Raw genomic sequence first — 18,636 nt, 5'->3', positions numbered from 1 at the left:
TTTTTCCATTATTAAAGTGGCTGGAGTTGAGTCAGTATGTTGGCAGCAGCCACTCAATGTTAGTGATGGCTGTTTAACAGACTGATGGCCTTGAAATAGAAGCTGTTTTTAAGTCTCTCAGTCCCAGCTTTGTTGCACCTGTACTGACCTCACCTTCTGGATGATAGCGGGGTGAACAGGTAGTGGCTCGGGTGGTTGTTGTCCTTGATGATCTTTTTGGCCTTCCTGTGACATCGGGTGGTGTAGATGTCCTGGAGGGCAGGTAGTTTGCCCCCGGTGATGCGTTGTGCAGACCTCACTACCCTCTGGAGAGCCTTACGGTTATGGGCGGAGCAGTTGCCGTACCAGGCGGTGATACAAGCCCGACAGGATGCTCTCGATTGTGCATCTGTAAAAGTCTAATTTCAACAGCTGACAATATTGAATAAATCAACTGTAAACTTGTCAATGAGGAGGCAGAGAGACGTGGTGCACAATTCCTCTTACACTCCGACTCAAAACACCTGCTCTGTTCCCACACCTCTCATCCCGTAAAGTAGGAACAAGTTAAGTATTTGGTCCTATATTCATAACACGCAATGACTCCATCAAGCTTTGTGCCCAATAGAAATGAATGGTAAATAATGTATTGTGTCATTTTGGAGTCACTTTTATTGTAAATAAGAACATAATATGTTTCTAAACACTTCTACATTAATGTGGATGCTACCATGATTACTGATAGTCCTGAATTAATCATGAATAATGATGAGTAAGAAAGTTACAGATGCACAAATATTATACCCTCCCAAAAATGCTAACCTCCCCTGTTATTGTAAGGGCGAGGTTAGCATGTCTTAGGGGTAGGCTAACCTCCCCTGTTATTGTGAGGGCGAGATGTTAGCATGTCTTAGGGGTATGCTAACATCCCCTGTTATTGTAAGGCTGAGATGTTAGCATGTCTTGGGGGGAGGCTAACCTCCCCTGTTATTGTAAGGGCGAGATGTTAGCATGTCTTAGGGTTAGGCTAACCTCCCCTGTTATTGTGAGGGCGAGATGTTAGCATGTCTTAGGGGTATGCTAACATCCCCTGTTATTGTAAGGCTGAGATGTTAGCATGTCTTGGGGGGAGGCTAACCTCCCCTGTTATTGTAAAGCTGAGATGTTAGCATGTCTTGGGGTTGTGATATTTATTCGTCCGTAAACTTTCTCACTCATCATTATTTATCAAATACCCTCAAATTAAAGCTGACAGTCTGCACTTTAACCTCATAGTGACTGTATCATTTCAAATCCAAAGTGCTGGAGTACAGAGACAAAACAGCAAACCATTTGTCACTGTCCCAGAACTATTAGAGCTCCCTGTATGTAGAGCAAAGTACTGCCTATAGAGGGACACCACCACGCCATTCCAGAGGACAGCCCTCCTCAATAAATGATGCCCTGCAGTCTCACTAAAGCCCAGAGGACAACCCTCCTCAATAAATGATGCCCTGCAGTCTCACTAAAGCCAAGAGGACAATCCTCCTCAATAAATGATGTCCTACAGTCTCACTAAAGCCCAGAGGACAACCCTCCTCAAATAAATGATGTCCTACAGTCTCACTAAAGCCCAGAGGACAACCCTCCTCAAATAAATGATGTCCTACAGTCTCACTAAAGCCCAGAGGACAACCCTCCTCAAATAAATGATGTCCTACAGTCTCACTAAAGCCCAGAGGACAACCCTCCTCAAATAAATGATGTCTTACAGTCTCACTAAAGCCCAGTGGACAACCCTTCTCAATAAATGATGTCCTGCAGTCTCACTAAAGCCCAGAGGACAACCCTCCTCAAATAAATGATGTCCTACAGTCTCACTAAAGCCCAGAGGACAACCCTTCTCAATAAATGATGTCCTACAGTCTCACTAAAGCCCAGAGGACAACCCTCCTCAAATAAATGATGTCCTACAGTCTGACTAAAGCCCAGAGGACAACCCTTCTCAATAAATGATGTCCTACAGTCTCACTAAAGCCCAGAGGACAACCCTTCTCAATAAATGATGTCCTACAATCTCACTAAAGCCCAGAGGACAATCCTTCTCAATAAATGATGCCCTGCAGTCTCACTAAAGCCAAGAGGACAGCCCTCCTCAATAAATGATGTCCTACAGTCTCACTAAAGCCCAGAGGACAACCCTTCTCAATAAATGATGCCCTGCAGTCTCACTAAAGCCCAGAGGAGAACCCTTCTCAATAAATGATGTCCTGCAGTCTCAATAAAGCCCACAGTCTCACTAAAGCCCACATTATAAAAACCTCTTTACTGCAGATAAAGAGTGTTTGTGTGGATGGGTGTGTGAGTCTGCATGTGGGCAGGGGTGGGGGGGGGTGCATGGCTGTATTAACTAAAATTACACTTCTCATTCAAAGTGAATCGATTGAGTGCTCTACGATAAGGATGGCTGGTCGACGAATCACAATCAAATGATTCGTTGAGAGCCACGAGACAAAAGTACAAAGGTCTTTTAAAGCCAAGATACACTCCTTTAAATCTACATGACGAACAACAGATATATAGGATGGGTCACAAGGTTAAGATCTGTTTGATATATAATTCATAGCAGACAGTATCTGCTGTGTCAACAGTTTTCATTGTATAGACCCTCCGACTCCAAACTGGAGCCATCTCTTCCTGGTACGGTATAGAACAGAAATATTAACTCATGTTCTGGAATGTTCTTTACAGAGTTACAGAGTGACTCTGCCCTGAGACATTACAGAGTGGCTCTGCCCTGAGACATTACAGAGTGACTCTGCCCTGAGACATTACTGAGTGGAGCTGTCCTGAGACATTACAGAGTGGAGCTGCCCTGAGACATTACAGAGTGGAGCTGCCCTGAGACATTACAGAGTGGAGCTGCCCTGAGACATTACAGAGTGGCTCTGCCCTGAGACATTACAGAGTGGAGCTGCCCTGAGACATTACAGAGTGGAGCTGCCCTGAGACATTACAGAATGGAGCTGCCCTGAGACATTACAGAGTGGAGCTGCCCTGAGACATTACAGAGTGGAGCTGCCCTGAGACATTACAGAGTGGAGCTGCCCTGAGACATTACAGAGTGGAGCTGCCCTGAGACATTACAGAGTGGAGCTGCCCTGAGACATTACAGAGTGGAGCTGCCCTGAGACATTACAGAGTGGAGCTGCCCTGAGACATTACAGAGTGGAGCTGCCCTGAGACATTACAGAGTGGAGCTGCCCTGAGACATTACAGAGTGGAGCTGCCCTGAGACATTACAGAGTGGAGCTGCCCTGAGACATTACAGAGTGGAGCTGCCCTGAGACATTACAGAGTGGAGCTGCCCTGAGACATTACAGAGTGGAGCTGCCCTGAGAGTGGACATTACAGAGTGGAGCTGCCCTGAGACATTTAGTGGAGCTGCCCTGAGACATTACAGTGGAGCTGCCCTGAGACATTACAGAGTGGAGCTGCCCTGAGACATTACAGAGTGGAGCTGCCCTGAGACATTACAGAGTGGAGCTGCCCTGAGACATTACAGAGTGGAGCTGCCCTGAGACATTACAGAGTGGAGCTGCCCTGAGACATTACAGAGTGGAGCTGCCCTGAGACATTACAGAGTGGAGCTGCCCTGAGACATTACAGAGTGGAGCTGTCCTGAGACATTACAGAGTGGAGCTGCCCTGAGACATTACAGAGTGGAGCTGCCCTGAGACATTACAGAGTGGAGCTGCCCTGAGACATTACAGAGTGACTCTGCCCTGAGACATTACAGAGTGGAGCTGCCCTGAGACATTACAGAGTGGAGCTGCCCTGAGACATTACAGAGTGACTCTGCCCTGAGACATTACAGAGTGGAGCTGCCCTGAGACATTACTGGAGCTCTGCCCTGAGACATTACAGAGTGGAGCTGCCCTGAGACATTACAGAGTGGAGCTGCCCTGAGACATTACTGAGTGGAGCTGCCCTGAGACATTACAGAGTGGAGCTGCCCTGAGACATTACAGAGTGGAGCTGCCCTGAGACATTACAGAGTGGAGCTGCCCTGAGACATTACAGAGTGGAGCTGCCCTGAGACATTACAGAGCTGTGAGAGTGACTCTGCCCTGAGACATTACAGAGTGGAGCTGCTGCCCTGAGACATTACAGAGTGGAGCTGCCCTGAGACATTACAGAGTGGAGCTGCCCTGAGACATTACAGAGTGGAGCTGCCCTGAGACATTACAGAGTGGAGCTGCCCTGAGACATTACAGAGTGGAGCTGCCCTGAGACATTACAGAGTGGAGCTGAGACATTACAGAGTGGAGCTGCCCTGAGACATTACAGAGTGGAGCTGCCCTGAGACATTACAGAGTGGAGCTGCCCTGAGACATTACAGAGTGGAGCTGCCCTGAGACATTACAGAGTGGAGCTGCCCTGAGACATTACAGAGTGGAGCTGCCCTGAGACATTACAGAGTGGAGCTGCCCTGAGACATTACAGAGTGGAGCTGCCCTGAGACATTACAGAATGGAGCTGCCCTGAGACATTACAGAGTGGAGCTGCCCTGAGACATTACAGAGTGGAGCTGCCCTGAGACATTACAGAGTGGAGCTGCCCTGAGACATTACAGAGTGGAGCTGCCCTGAGACATTACAGAGTGGAGCTGCCCTGAGACATTACAGAGTGACTCTGCCCTGAGACATTACAGAATGGAGCTGCCCTGAGACATTACAGAGTGACTCTGCCCTGAGACATTACAGAGTGGAGCTGCCCTGAGACATTACAGAATGGAGCTGCCCTGAGACATTACAGAGTGACTCTGCCCTGAGACATTACAGAGTGGAGCTGCCCTGAGACATTACAGAGTGACTCTGCCCTGAGACATTACAGAATGGAGCTGCCCTGAGACATTACAGAGTGACTCTGCCCTGAGACATTACAGAGTGGAGCTGCCCTGAGACATTACAGAGTGGAGCTGCCCTGAGACATTACAGAGTGGAGCTGCCCTGAGACATTACAGAGTGACTCTGCCCTGAGACATTACAGAGACTGCTACTTCTATTGGTTATACAATGCCTTGGGAAAGTATTCAGATCCCTTGACTTTTTCCACATTTTGTTACGTTACAGCCTTATTATAAAATGGATTAAATTATTGTTTTTTCATCATCAATCTACGTACTCCATAATGACAAAGTAAAAACAGAGTTTTGGAAATTGAAATATCATATTTACATAAGTATTTACTTTACTCAGTACTTTGTTGAAGCAATGATCATAGCCTCCAGTCTTCTTGGGTATGACTCTACAAGCTTGGCACACCTGTATTTGGGGAGTTTCTCCCATTCTTCTCAAGCTCTGTCAGGTTGGATGGGGCGCGTTGCTGCACAGCTATTTTTAGGCCTCTCCAGAGATGTTCAAGTCCGGGTTCTGGCTGGGCCACACAAGGACATTTAGGACATTCAAGCCACTTCTGCTTTGTCTTAGCTGTGTGCTTAGGGTCATTGTCCTGTTAGAAGGTGAACCTTCGCCACAGTCTGAAGTCATGGGCACTCTGGAGCAGGATCAAGGATCTCTCTGTACTTTGCTCCGTTCATCTTTTCCTTGTTCCTGACTCGTCTCCCAGTCCCTGCCGCTGAAAAACATCCCCATGGCAAGATGCTGCCACCACCATGCTTCACCACCATGCTTCTCCAGATGTGACGCTTTGCATTCAGGCCAAATAGTTCAATCTTGGTTTGATCAGACCAGAGAGTCTTGTTTCTCATGATCTGAAAGTCTTTAGGTGCCTTTTGGCAAACTCCAAGCGGGCTGTCATGTGCCCTTTACTGAGGAGTGGCTTCCATCTGGCCACTCTACCATAATGGCCTGATTGGGGGAGTGATGCAGAGAGGTTGTTAGATGTAGGTAACAGAACACTACTGTATATTATAGAACTACTGACCTGATGTTGTTAGATGTAGGTAACAGAACACTACTGTATATTATAGAACTACTGACCTGATGTTGTTAGATGTAGGTAACAGAACACTACTGTATATTATAGAACTATGTAGTGAACAGAACACGCTGCAGGTGGTGATGTGTTATTTCATTACATAACTGATACTCTCTCTCTCTTTGATATTAAGTGGATCATTCAGATCCTAGTGAAGCAGCCTAAAACTTGTCTCGTGACTAGCTCAGAGGTTCTCCATCTGAACCCACTACCTGAGGCCTACAGTACATTCTTCAGTTTGTTTGTGTATGTGTGCGTGTGTGTCTGTATATGAATCCACTACCTACATCCTTTAGTGTGTGTGTGTGTGTGTGTGTGTGTGTGTGTGTGTGTGTGTGTGTGTGTGTGTGTGTGTGTGTGTGTGTGTGTGTGTGTGTGTGTGTGTGTGTGTGTGTGTGTGTGTGTGTGTGTGTGTGTGTGTGTGTGTGTGTGTGTGTGTGTCACTAACCACCTGTTCTCCTGCCAGACACTGGACGGCGGTCAGAACGTGATCCAGCTGGAGACGGCGGTGGGCGCGGCCATCAAGAGCTTCGACAACGCCCTGGGCATCAACGTGCCGCGATCCCGCTTCCTGCCCGTCAAAACCGTCTCCGACCTCCTATTGGTCATGTCCAACCTCTACAGCCTGGAGGCGGGCTCTCTCACCATGAGCCAGAAGAGAGAGTTCCCTACCACGCCCCACGTCAAGCTGGGCAGCTCCTTTACTAAGGTAACTAACGTAACCCTAACCTTACTATACCTACTAACTAACCTTAACCACGCCAAGCTGGGCAGCTCCTTTACTAAGGTAACTAACATAACCTTACTATTACTATAACTACTAACTAAACTTAACCACGCCCCACGTCAAGCTGGGCAGCTCCTTTACTAAGGTAACTAACATAACCTTACTATTACTATAACTACTAACTAAACTTAACCACGCCCCACGTCAAGCTGGGCAGCTCCTTTACTAAGGTAACTAACGTAACCCTAACCTTACTACTACTACTATAACTACTAACTAACCTTAACCACGCCCCACGTCAAGCTGGGCAGCTCCTTTACTAAGGTAACTAACGTAACCCTAACCTTACTACTACTACTATAACTACTAACTAAACTTAACCACGCCCCACGTCAAGCTGGGCAGCTCCTTTACTAAGGTAACTAACGTAACCCTAAGCTTACTATAACTACTAACTAACCTCCTTTACTAAGGTAACTAACGTAAACCTAACCTTACTATAACTACTAACTAACCTCCTTTACTAAGGTAACTAACGTAACCCTAACCTTACTATAACTACTAACTAACCTCCTTTACTAAGGTAAGGCTGGATTTCCACTGCTGAGGGAAAGATTTAATCAAAGGTGCTTTGTTGACAAGCGCATTGCATTTGAACAACCAATAAATATTGTTTTTAATCTTAAATAGAGCCCCACGGTGGAGGTGTAATAATACCCATAAAACCTAGCAGTCAAACAGGGAAATGGTTCCAATCGTTTTTCCACCATACATTTTTCCCATAGTGGATTTTAGAAACACTTAAAATAAGGGCTGTGTTTCGTGTAAGCCTACCCTGGGGTGATGTTTTGATGACCATCTCTTGGACAAGGTGACCTTTAAATATATTTGGCTCTATTTACTCTGATTCGATATCATACTGAGGATCTCTATGGGCCAAGTCACCTTTATAAAGGCCTCATGCAGCCATTTTTTTATTTTATATCTCAGTATCATATAATTTCTGGGTAACAATTAAGTACCTTACTGTAATAGTTTTAGATTAAAATGGTCAAAAAGAAACAAAAGTAACATTTTAGCCAAAAACTATTTCTCACGCAAGAATTTTGCTTGGACTGTCTGGGATTGATCTCTGAAAACGGAAAACTAGCTGTAATTGGCAGAGAGGTTTGGATCTCTTTTTCTCATTGGTCTATTTAACTAAAATACAGACTGGTGATGTCACCAGGCAAGTCAAAACTCCACCCATGCAAGACCTGCTGATTAGAAGGGCCTGTGTAGATTATTCTCTACCAGCAACTATCAGGAAATAATACTCATAAATTGTTCACACTTTTACAGTGTTTGTTTCTACAGCTGTTGTACAATGTTAAGCTACCATGTTGTTTTGCTACCACGTTGTTTTGCTATCATGTTGTTTTCATGTTGTGTTGCTACCATGCTGTATTGTCGTGTGTTGCTGCCTTGCTATGTTGTTGTCTTTAGGTCTCTCTTTATGTAGTGTTGTCTCTCTTGTCGTGATGTGTGTTTTGTCCTATATTTCTTAAGTTATTTATTTATATATATATATTTTGTAATTGATCCCACGTCCCCGCAGGAGGTCTTTTGGTAGGATGTCATTGTAAATAATAATTTGTTCTTAATTAACTGACTTGCCTGGTTAAATAAAAAATACAAATGTAATACAAAACAGGGGAAAATATGAATGTTGCCTGCTCTGGGCCTTTTATGCCAAACCAAATATTTAGTTATTTTTTGTTGATTTTAGTTGATTTGGTCATAACAAAAAAATGTGGGTTGCCTTCGTCACTCCCTTTGATTGTTTGCTAGCGGTGGCTAATGTTAGTGGCGGCAGGTAGCCTAGGGGTTAAAGAGGGCCAGTAACCGAAAGGTTACTGCATCGAATCCCCGAGCTGACAAAGTAAAAATCTCCCCCTGAACAAGGTAGTTGACCCATTGTTCCCCGGTCATTGTAAATAAGAATTTGTTCTTAACTGACTTGCCTAGTTAAATAAAAGTTACATTTAAAAAATATGTTTAATGTTGCTGAAGTTTGTAGTGGATGTTTAAAGGAAACTGAAGCATGGATTACAGTTTCTCCTGGCCCATAGACTACTTTCAGGGTGAGGAACCATTTTACATCAAGTTGTAAAATCCTGGACTTCCCTTTAATTGTTTAATGAATGTCTCAGATTGGTGAAAGAGTTCACTCAACATGTGTGCGGTATGAATCAGCGCCTGATTAGGAGAGAAGGAAAAACAAATGTTTCGTAAGGACCATAGTTGAATAGCCCGTCCAGATGAAACACCTCCTCTTGGTGTTTGGTGGTTCAGATACATCCTCTACATGTTGACCTTTATTCACAGTACAGTTGAATGGGGCATGCTGACTTTTACTCACAGTACATTTGAATGGGGCATGCTGACTTTTATTCACAGTACATTTGAATGGGGCATGCTGACTTTTATTCACAGTACATTTGAATGGGGCATGCTGACCTTTATTCACAGTACATTTGAATGGGGCATGCTGACCTTTATTCACAGTACATTTGAATGGGGCATGCTGACCTTTATTCACAGTACATTTGAATGGGGCATGCTGACCTTTATTCACAGTACATTTGAATGGGGCATGCTGACCTTTATTCACAGTACATTTGAATGGGGCATGCTGACTTTTATTCACAGTACATTTGAATGGGGCATGCTGACCTTTAGTCACAGTACATTTGAATGGGGCATGCTGACCTTTATTCACAGTACATTTGAATGGGGCATGCTGACTTTTATTCACAGTACATTTGAACGGGGCATGCTGACCTTTATTCACAGTACATTTGAATGGGGCATGCTGACCTTTATTCACAGTACATTTGAATGGGGCATGGTGACCTTTATTCACAGTACATTTGAATGGGGCATGGTGACCTTTATTCACAGTACATTTGAATGGGGCATACGTAGGGAATCTAAGATCCTTGTCCTTTTCTTCTCACTGTATCCTCCTACAGTTGCACTAAAGCTAAACACACCAAACTCTGCATACATGTTCTGTTGGTGTTGAGCTGATGCTCTATTGTTGTACTACCATACATTCACCCTCTGTTTATATAGGTCATCCAGTGGGAATAAACATACCAAGATAGAGCTTTCTCTTTCCCTCCCTCTCCTCAAAGTATTTGTTACTGCTCTAAACTCAGCATGACATACCCGTCTGTCTGTCTGTGTGTTCTAAGGTCCAGGAATACCAGACGCGGTTCGAGAGCATCCCTGATATGCTGGAGCTGGATCACCTGACTGTGTCCGGTGATGTCACGTTTGGAAAACAAGTTTCTCTCAAGGTGAGTTCACAGGCCCCTGAGGTTTTTCTGGCTAGGTCACATGGTCAGGGAGATTCTTAGTCCTATATTATCTCAGAGAAACATCTGGGCCCAGATGGAATGAAGGAACTTTACAATAACAATGATACAGTTGAAGTTAGAAGTTTACATACACTTAGGTTGGAGTCATTAAAACTCGTTTTTCAACCACTCCACAAATTTCTTGTTAACAAACTATAGTTTTGGCAAGTCGGTTAGGGCCTCTACTTTGTGCATGACACAAGTAATTTTTCCAACAATTGTTTACAGACACATTGATTTATAAGTTAAATAATCTATCACTATAATTCACTGTATCACAATTCCAGTGGGTCAGAAGTTTATATACACTAAATAGACTGTGCCTTAAAACAGCTTTGAAAATTCATGGCTTTAGAAGCTTCTGATAGGTTAATTGACATCATTTTAGTCAATTGGAGGTGTACCTGTGGATGTATTTCAACTCAGTGCCTCTTTTGCTTGACATACTTCCAAAGCGGTGGCAAAATGGCTTAAGGCCACAACAAAGTCAAAGTATTGGAGTGGCCATCACAAAGCCCTGACCTCAATCCTATAGAAAATGTGTGGACAGAACTGAAAAAGTGTGTGTGAGCAAGGAGGCCTATAAACCTGACTCAGTTACACCTTCTCTGTCAGGAGGAATGGGCCAAAATTCACCCAACTTATTGTGGGTAGCATGTGCAAGGCTACCCGAAACGTTTGACCCAAGTTAAATAATTTAAATGCAATGCTACCAAATACTAATTGAGTGTATGTAAACTTCTGACCCACTGGGAATGTGTTGAAAGAAATAAAAGCTGAAATAAATCATTCTCTCTACTATTATTCTGACATTTCACATTCTTAAAATAAAGTGGTGATCCTAACTGACCTAAGACAGGGAATTTATACTATGATTAAATGTCAGGAATTTTTTAAAACTTTGTTTAAATGTACAGTGGGGCAAAAAAGTATTGTCAGCCACCAATTGTGCAAGTTCTCCCACTTAAAAAGATGACAGAGGCCTGTAATTTTCATCATAGGTACACTTCAACTATGACAGACAAAATGAGAAAAAGAATTCCAGAAAATCACATTGTAGGATTTTTAATGAATTTATTTGCAAATTATGGTGGAAAATAAGTATTTGGTCACCTACAAACAAGCAAGATTTCTGGCTCTCACAGACCTGTAATTTCTTCTTTAAGAGGCTCCTCTGTCCTCCACTCGTTACCTGTATTAATGGCACCTGTTTGAACTTGTTATCAGTATAAAAGACACCTGTCCACAACCTCAAAAAGTCACACTCCAAACTCCACTATGGCCAGGACCAAAGAGCTGTCAAAGGACACCAGAAACAAAATTGTAGACCTGCACCAGGCTGGGAAGACTGAATCTGCAATAGGTAAGCAGCTTGGTTTGAAGAAATCAACTGTGGGAGCAATTATTAGGAAGACATACAAGACCACTGATAATCTCCCTCGATCTGTGGCTCCACGCAAGATCTCACCCCGTGGGGTCAAAATGATCACAAGAATGGTAAGCAAAAATCCCAGTACCACACTGGGGGACCTAGTGAATGACCTACAGAAAGCTGGGACCAAAGTAACAAAGCCTACCATCAGTAACACACTACGTCGCCAGGGACTCAAATCCCGCAGTGCCAGACGTGTCCCCCTGCTTAAGCCAGTACATGTCCAGGCCCGTCTGAAGTTTGCTAGAGAGCATTTGGATGATCCAGAAGAAGATAGGGAGAATGTCATATGATCAGATGAAATCAAAATATAACTTTTTTGGTAAAAACTCAACTCGTCGTGTTTGGAGGACAAAGAATGCTGAGTTGCATCCAAAGAACACAATACCTACTGTGAAGCATGGGGGTGGAAACATCATGCCTAGGGGCTGTTTTTCTGCAAAGGGACCAGGACGACTGATCCGTGTAAAGGAAAGAATGAATGGGGCCATGTATTGTGAGATTTTGAGTGAAAACCTGCTTCCATCAGCAAGGGCATTGAATATGAAATATGGCTGGATCTTTCAGCATAACAATGATCCCAAACACACCGCCCGGGCAACGAAGGAATGGCTTCGTATGAAGCATTTCAAGGTCCTGGAAAGGCCTAGCTAGTCTCCAGATCTCAACCCCATAGAAAATCTTTGGAGGGAGTTGAAAGTCCGTGTTGCCCAGCAACAGCCCCAAAACATCACTGCTCTAGAGGAGATCTGCATGGAGGAATGGGCCAAAATACCAGCAACAGCGTGTGAAAACCTTGTGAAGACTTACGGAAAACGTTTGACCTCTGTCATTGCCAACAAAGGGTATATAACAAAGTATTGAGATAAACTTTTGTTATTGACCAAATACTTATTTTCCACCATAATTTGCAAATAAATTCATTAAAAAATCCTACTATGTGATTTTCTAGATTTTTTTTCACATTTTGTCTACCATAGTTGAAGTGTACCTATGATGACAATTACAGGCCTCTAACTTCTTTTTAAGTGGGAGAACTTGCACAATTGGTGGCTGACTAAATACTTTTTTGCCCCACTGTATTTGGCTACGGTGTATGTAAACTTCCCCACTTCAAATATACGTAATGCATAAGATACCTTGGATGGCTGAGGTGGTTCCCTCCAGAATGCCCTTCCCTAAGTGTAAACTGGATAGAGCTCTACTGAGGATCAGTTTAACATGGTAGTATTTTGCTCTAGTCTAGGAGAGGTAGATGCAGTCTTCCAACAGGGGGAAGGACAGCATAGGGGTCCAAGGTTTTCGTTGTATTTTCTTACTCTGACCTTTCAGCACACAGACCATGTGATCGGGCTAACATTCCTTTCTGATTACTATGACTACGATTATTATGACTACAATTACTATGACTACGCCTAATTAACATACTGTGGACTCCACATGCTTTGTCAGCTGGCACGTGAAAGGAATTAACCAGGTGTAGCCGAGTGTTACGCTCATCTTAAGGACTTAAGTCCGAACATTGACGCTCAACTGTTCTCTGACCTCATCGCAACACTTCCCGACCTTAACTCTCATCATTGGATGTTGGGCGGATATTTCAATTGTGTATTGAATCCAAGTCTAGACAGATCCAGACCCGAAGCCCAACAATGCAATTTCAAAATCAGGCGCAGTGTTTAACTCCTTTCTAGAATCCTATAATTTGTCTGATCCATGGAGGAGGAGCAATCACACTGCTAAACAGTACTCCTTGTTTCCTCCAGTCCACTGCTCATATTCTAGGATTGACTTGTTTCCTTCAGTCCACAGCTCATACTGTAGGATTGACTTGTTTCCTTCAGTCCACAGCTCATACTGTAGGATTGACTTGTTTCCTTCAGTCCACAGCTCAAACACTAGGATTGACTTTTTCCTGCTGGACAATAGAATTCTTCCTTTTGTAACTAATAGCCAATATCACAATATCCTTGTCTCAGACCGTAGACCTGTCCTATCTCAGACCGTAGACCTGTCCTATCTCAGACCATAGACCTGTCCTATCTCAGACCGTACACATGTCCTATCTCAGACCATAGACCTGTCCTATCTCAGACCGTAGACCTGTCCTATCTCAGACCATAGACCTGTCCTATCTCAGACCATAGACCTGTCCTATCTCAGACCATAGACCTGTCCTATCTCAGATCTGTCCTATCTCAGACCGTAGACCTGTCCTATCTCAGACCTGTCCTATCTCAGACCATAGACCTGTCCTATCTCAGACCGTAGACCTGTCCTATCTCAGACCGTAGACCTGTCCTATCTCAGACCGTAGACCTGTCCTATCTCAGACCGTAGACCTGTCCTATCTCAGACCATAGACCTGTCCTATCTCAGACCATAGACCTGTCCTATCTCAGACCGTAGACCTGTCCTATCTCAGACCGTAGACCTGTCCTATCTCAAACCGTAGACCTGTCCTATCTCAGACCGTACACATGTCCTATCTCAGACCGTATACCTTTCCTATCTCAGACCGTATACCTGTCCTATCTCAAACCGTAGACCTGTCCTATCTCAGACCTGTCCTATCTCAGACCATAGACCTGTCCTATCTCAGACCGTATACCTGTCCTATCTCAGACCGTATACCTTTCCTATCTCAGACCGTATACCTGTCCTATCTCAAACCGTAGACCTGTCCTATCTCAGACCATAGACCTGTCCTATCTCAGACCATAGCCCTTTCCTATCTCAGACCGTATACCTGTCCTATCTCAGACCGTATACCTGTCCTATCTCAGACCATAGACCTGTCCTATCTCAGACCGTATACCTGTCCTATCTCAGACCATAGACCTGTCCTATCTCAGACCATAGACCTGTCCTATCTCAGACCGTAGACCTGTCCTATCTCAGACCATAGCCCTGTCCTATCTCAGACCATAGACCTGTCCTATCTCAGACCGTAGACCTGTCCTATCTCAGACCTGTCCTATCTCAGACCATAGACCTGTCCTATCTCAGACCTGTCCTATCTCAGACCGTAGACCTGTCCTATCTCAGACCATAGACCTGTCCTATCTCAGACCATAGACCAGTCCTATCTCAGACCATAGACCAGTCCTATCTGACCATAGACCTGTCCTATCTCAGACCATAGACCTGTCCTATCTCAGACCATAGACCTGTCCTATCTCAGACCATAGACCTGTCCTATCTCAGACCATAGACCTGTCCTATCTCAGACCATAGACCAGTCCTATCTCAGACCATAGACCAGTCCTATCTCAGACCATAGACCTGTCCTATCTCAGACCATAGACCTGTCCTATCTCAGACCATAGACCTGTCCTATCTCAGACTGTAGACCTGTCCTATCTCAGACCATAGCCCTTTCCTATCTCAGACCGTATACCTGTCCTATCTCAGACCGTATACCTGTCCTATCTCAGACCATAGACCTGTCCTATCTCAGACCATAGACCTGTCCTATCTCAGACCGTAGACCTGTCCTATCTCAGACCGTAGACCTGTCCTATCTCAGACCGTATACCTTTCCTATCTCAGACCATAGCCCTGTCCTATCTCAGACCATAGATCTGTCCTATCTCAGACCGTATACCTGTCCTATCTCAGACCATAGACCTGTCCTATCTCAGACCATAGACCTGTCCTATCTCAGACCGTAGACCTGTCCTATCTCAGACCATAGACCTGTCCTATCTCAGACCATAGACCTGTCCTATCTCAGACCATAGACCTGTCCTATCTCAGACCGTAGACCTGTCCTATCTCAGACCTGTCCTATCTCAGACCATAGACCTGTCCTATCTCAGACCTGTCCTATCTCAGACCATAGACCTGTCCTATCTCAGACCATAGACCTGTCCTATCTCAGACCTGTCCTATCTCAGACCGTAGACCTGTCCTATCTCAGACCATAGACCTGTCCTATCTCAGACCATAGACCAGTCCTATCTCAGACCATAGACCAGTCCTATCTCAGACCATAGACCTGTCCTATCTCAGACCATAGACCTGTCCTATCTCAGACCATAGACCTGTCCTATCTCAGACCATAGACCTGTCCTATCTCAGACCATAGACCTGTCCTATCTCAGACCATAGACCAGTCCTATCTCAGACCATAGACCTGTCCTATCTCAGACCATAGACCTGTCCTATCTCAGACCATAGACCTGTCCTATCTCAGACCATAGACCTGTCCTATCTCAGACCATAGACCTGTCCTATCTCAGACCATAGACCTGTCCTATCTCAGACCATAGACCTGTCCTATCTCAGACCATAGACCTGTCCTATCTCAGACCATAGACCTGTCCTATCTCAGACCATAGACCTGTCCTATCTCAGACCATAGACCTGTCCTATCTCAGACCATAGACCTGTCCTATCTCAGACCATAGACCTGTCCTATCTCAGATCTGTCCTATCTCAGACCATAGACCTGTCCTATCTCAGACCATAGACCTGTCCTATCTCAGACCATAGACCTGTCCTATCTCAGACCATAGACCAGTCCAGCTAGATATCCACTCTCCAGACAGTACTGTGTCACAACTCACGAGACGACTTGACCCACTACTACTATCCTGTAGTGCCTTTATAAAATGCATATAAACTCACATTGATGTATTTTTACAGATCAACGTCACCCCTGACATGTCTCATTCTACTGTGTGTGAGATGTTAAAACCTTATCTAAGGGGCTACATTATTTCATACACAGCATATGACAACGAACAGCAAACGCTTAGCGACGCTATAACAACTCATTCTAGATGTGGACAACAGATATGCCTCGTCTCCGATTCCTGAACTAGCAGAGAGACTGTAGCAGAGAGACTGCTACACCAATCAGAATTTGACAATCTTTCCACCAAACAAACGGAGCAGCTTTTGTTTAAGTCGAGATAAAGATTCTCTGAACACAGAGAGAAAGCAAGTTGTTATCTCACCAGCTTCGACAATCCGCTGCTAGCAGCATCATACCTGAAATCTGTGTTGCAGCTGATTTAACTTCTACCAATCCCAAAGAAATCAACAATCAATTTAAGCAACTCTACTCTGCTCTTTACTCGTCAGAGGCTCTTCCTGACACATCTCGTGTACATGCATTTCCAGACACCCCCTGTCTCAATTCAGATGAACAAACCAACATGGAGGCCTCAATAAGTGATGATGAAGCTACTCTGGCAATCCAGTTCATGCAGAGTGGTAAAGCCCCTGGGGCTGATGGCTTCCTTGTTGAATTTTATAAAGCCTTCTCCTCTAAATTATCCCCTCTCCTCAGCTCAATGTACATTGAAATCCTTTCTAGACAGAAACTGCCACAGACACCCAGGCGACTATTTCGGTTTTGCTTAAAAAAGACCAGAATCCCCTAGACGGTGGCTCATACCACCCTGTAATCCTTCTGTGCTGCAATCATACAATTCTCACAAGGGTCGTCTCGCGCCGTTTAGAGACAGTGATGCCTAATATAATTAACTGTGACCAAACCGGATGTATCTCAGGTGGACAATCTTTCTATAGTATGAACCGGCTATGTAATGTTCTTTACTCAGCCCACTCAACTCTACAGCCAGAGGTCGTCAGCTCTCTTGATGCTGAGAAGGCTTTCGACCAGGTTGGGTAGGAATATCTATTTACAGTACTAGAGACTACAGTCCTATCTCTATTTACAGTACTAGAGACTACAGTACAGACCTATCTCTCTATTTACAGTACTAGAGACTACAGTACAGACTACCTCTCGATTTACAGTACTAGAGACTACAGTACAGACTACAGTACAGACTACCTATCTATTTACAGTACTAGAGACTACAGTACAGACCTATCTCTCTATTTACAGTACTAGAGACTACAGTACAGACTACAGTACAGTACTATCTCTCTATTTACAGTACTAGAGACTACAGTACAGACCTATCTCTCTATTTACAGTACGAGACTACAGTACAGACTACAGTACAGTACTATCTCTCTATTTACAGTACTAGAGACTACAGTACATTTTACATTACATTTAAGTCATTTAGCAGACGCTCTTATCCAGAGCGACTTACAGTACAGTACTATCTCTCTATTTACAGTACTAGAGACTACAGTACAGACTACAGTACAGTACTATCTCTCTATTTACAGTACTAGAGACTACAGTACAGACCTACAGTCTATCTCTCTATTTACAGTACTAGAGACTACAGTACTATCTCTATTTACAGTACAGACTACCTCTCGATTTACAGTACTAGAGACTACAGTACAGACTACAGTACTATCTCTCTATTTACAGTACTAGAGACTACAGTACGGGAGGGAGGGAGGGAGGGAGGGAGGGAGGGAGGGAGGGGGAGGGGCGGCGAATGAGGGGTTGTACTGTTTTTGTTGCTATATCTGAAAATCTAAAATAAAAAGGTTTTTTTTAATTAAAAGCAAATAAACTGAACCTGAACCTGCCTTTTAACCCCTTTACGCCCCTCCTCTCCTCCCTGTAGGGAACGGTCATCATCATAGCCAATCACGGAGATCGTATCGACATCCCGGCTGGAACGATACTGGAGAACAAGATTGTGTCGGGCAACCTTCGCATCCTGGACCACTGAAGCCTTTAACTACTCCTCCAGCACCACATCCACCACCATCATGTGACCAAGCCAGACACATCCACCACCATCATGTGACCAAGCCAAACACATCAACCCCAACCATGTGACCAGACATCCACCACCATCATGTGACCAGACACATTCACCCCAATCATGTGACTGAGCCAGACACATCCACCACCATCATGTGACCAGACACATTCACCCCAATCATGTGACCGAGGCAGACTTGATCCAGACTCCTTTAAATAAACTCCTTAGAGAGGGGTGTCATACCCAACAGATTGTGATGTGATATCCATGCTTTACTATACCTGTAGTATTTCAGCTCCCTGCCCATTAGATTCCCTTACTGGATGAGAATCATGATAGAAGTCATATGGATGTGATGTCAATGGGAGATTCAATATCTACTGTACATGTCAGTACAGTCTTAGACTGGGATTCAATATCTACTGTACATGTCAGTACAGTCTTAGACTGGGATTCAAT

The 18,636-nt window shown here is 44.3% G+C and overlaps 1 protein-coding gene across 1 annotated transcript in view; it reads left to right on the top strand.

The window, feature by feature from the left end:
- LOC124020080 (UTP--glucose-1-phosphate uridylyltransferase-like) overlaps positions 1-18,424 on the top strand; it is a gene marked incomplete at its 5' end in the record, with an annotated part of 70,307 nt that extends 51,883 nt beyond the window's left edge. The window contains 3 exons of the mRNA XM_046335490.1: positions 6,428-6,670; positions 9,928-10,032; positions 18,034-18,424. Coding sequence (XP_046191446.1) covers positions 6,428-6,670; positions 9,928-10,032; positions 18,034-18,141 — 456 coding nt within the window. The remainder of the gene's footprint in view (positions 1-6,427; positions 6,671-9,927; positions 10,033-18,033) is intronic.
- Positions 18,425-18,636: the final 212 nt, after the last annotated feature.

This window comes from Oncorhynchus gorbuscha, unplaced genomic scaffold, assembly GCF_021184085.1.
Source record: "Oncorhynchus gorbuscha isolate QuinsamMale2020 ecotype Even-year unplaced genomic scaffold, OgorEven_v1.0 Un_scaffold_761, whole genome shotgun sequence".
Taxonomy (NCBI): Eukaryota; Metazoa; Chordata; class Actinopteri; order Salmoniformes; family Salmonidae; genus Oncorhynchus; species Oncorhynchus gorbuscha.
The sequence above is the reverse complement of the archived record's forward strand: the minus strand, read 5'-3'. Positions and strand labels throughout refer to the sequence as shown.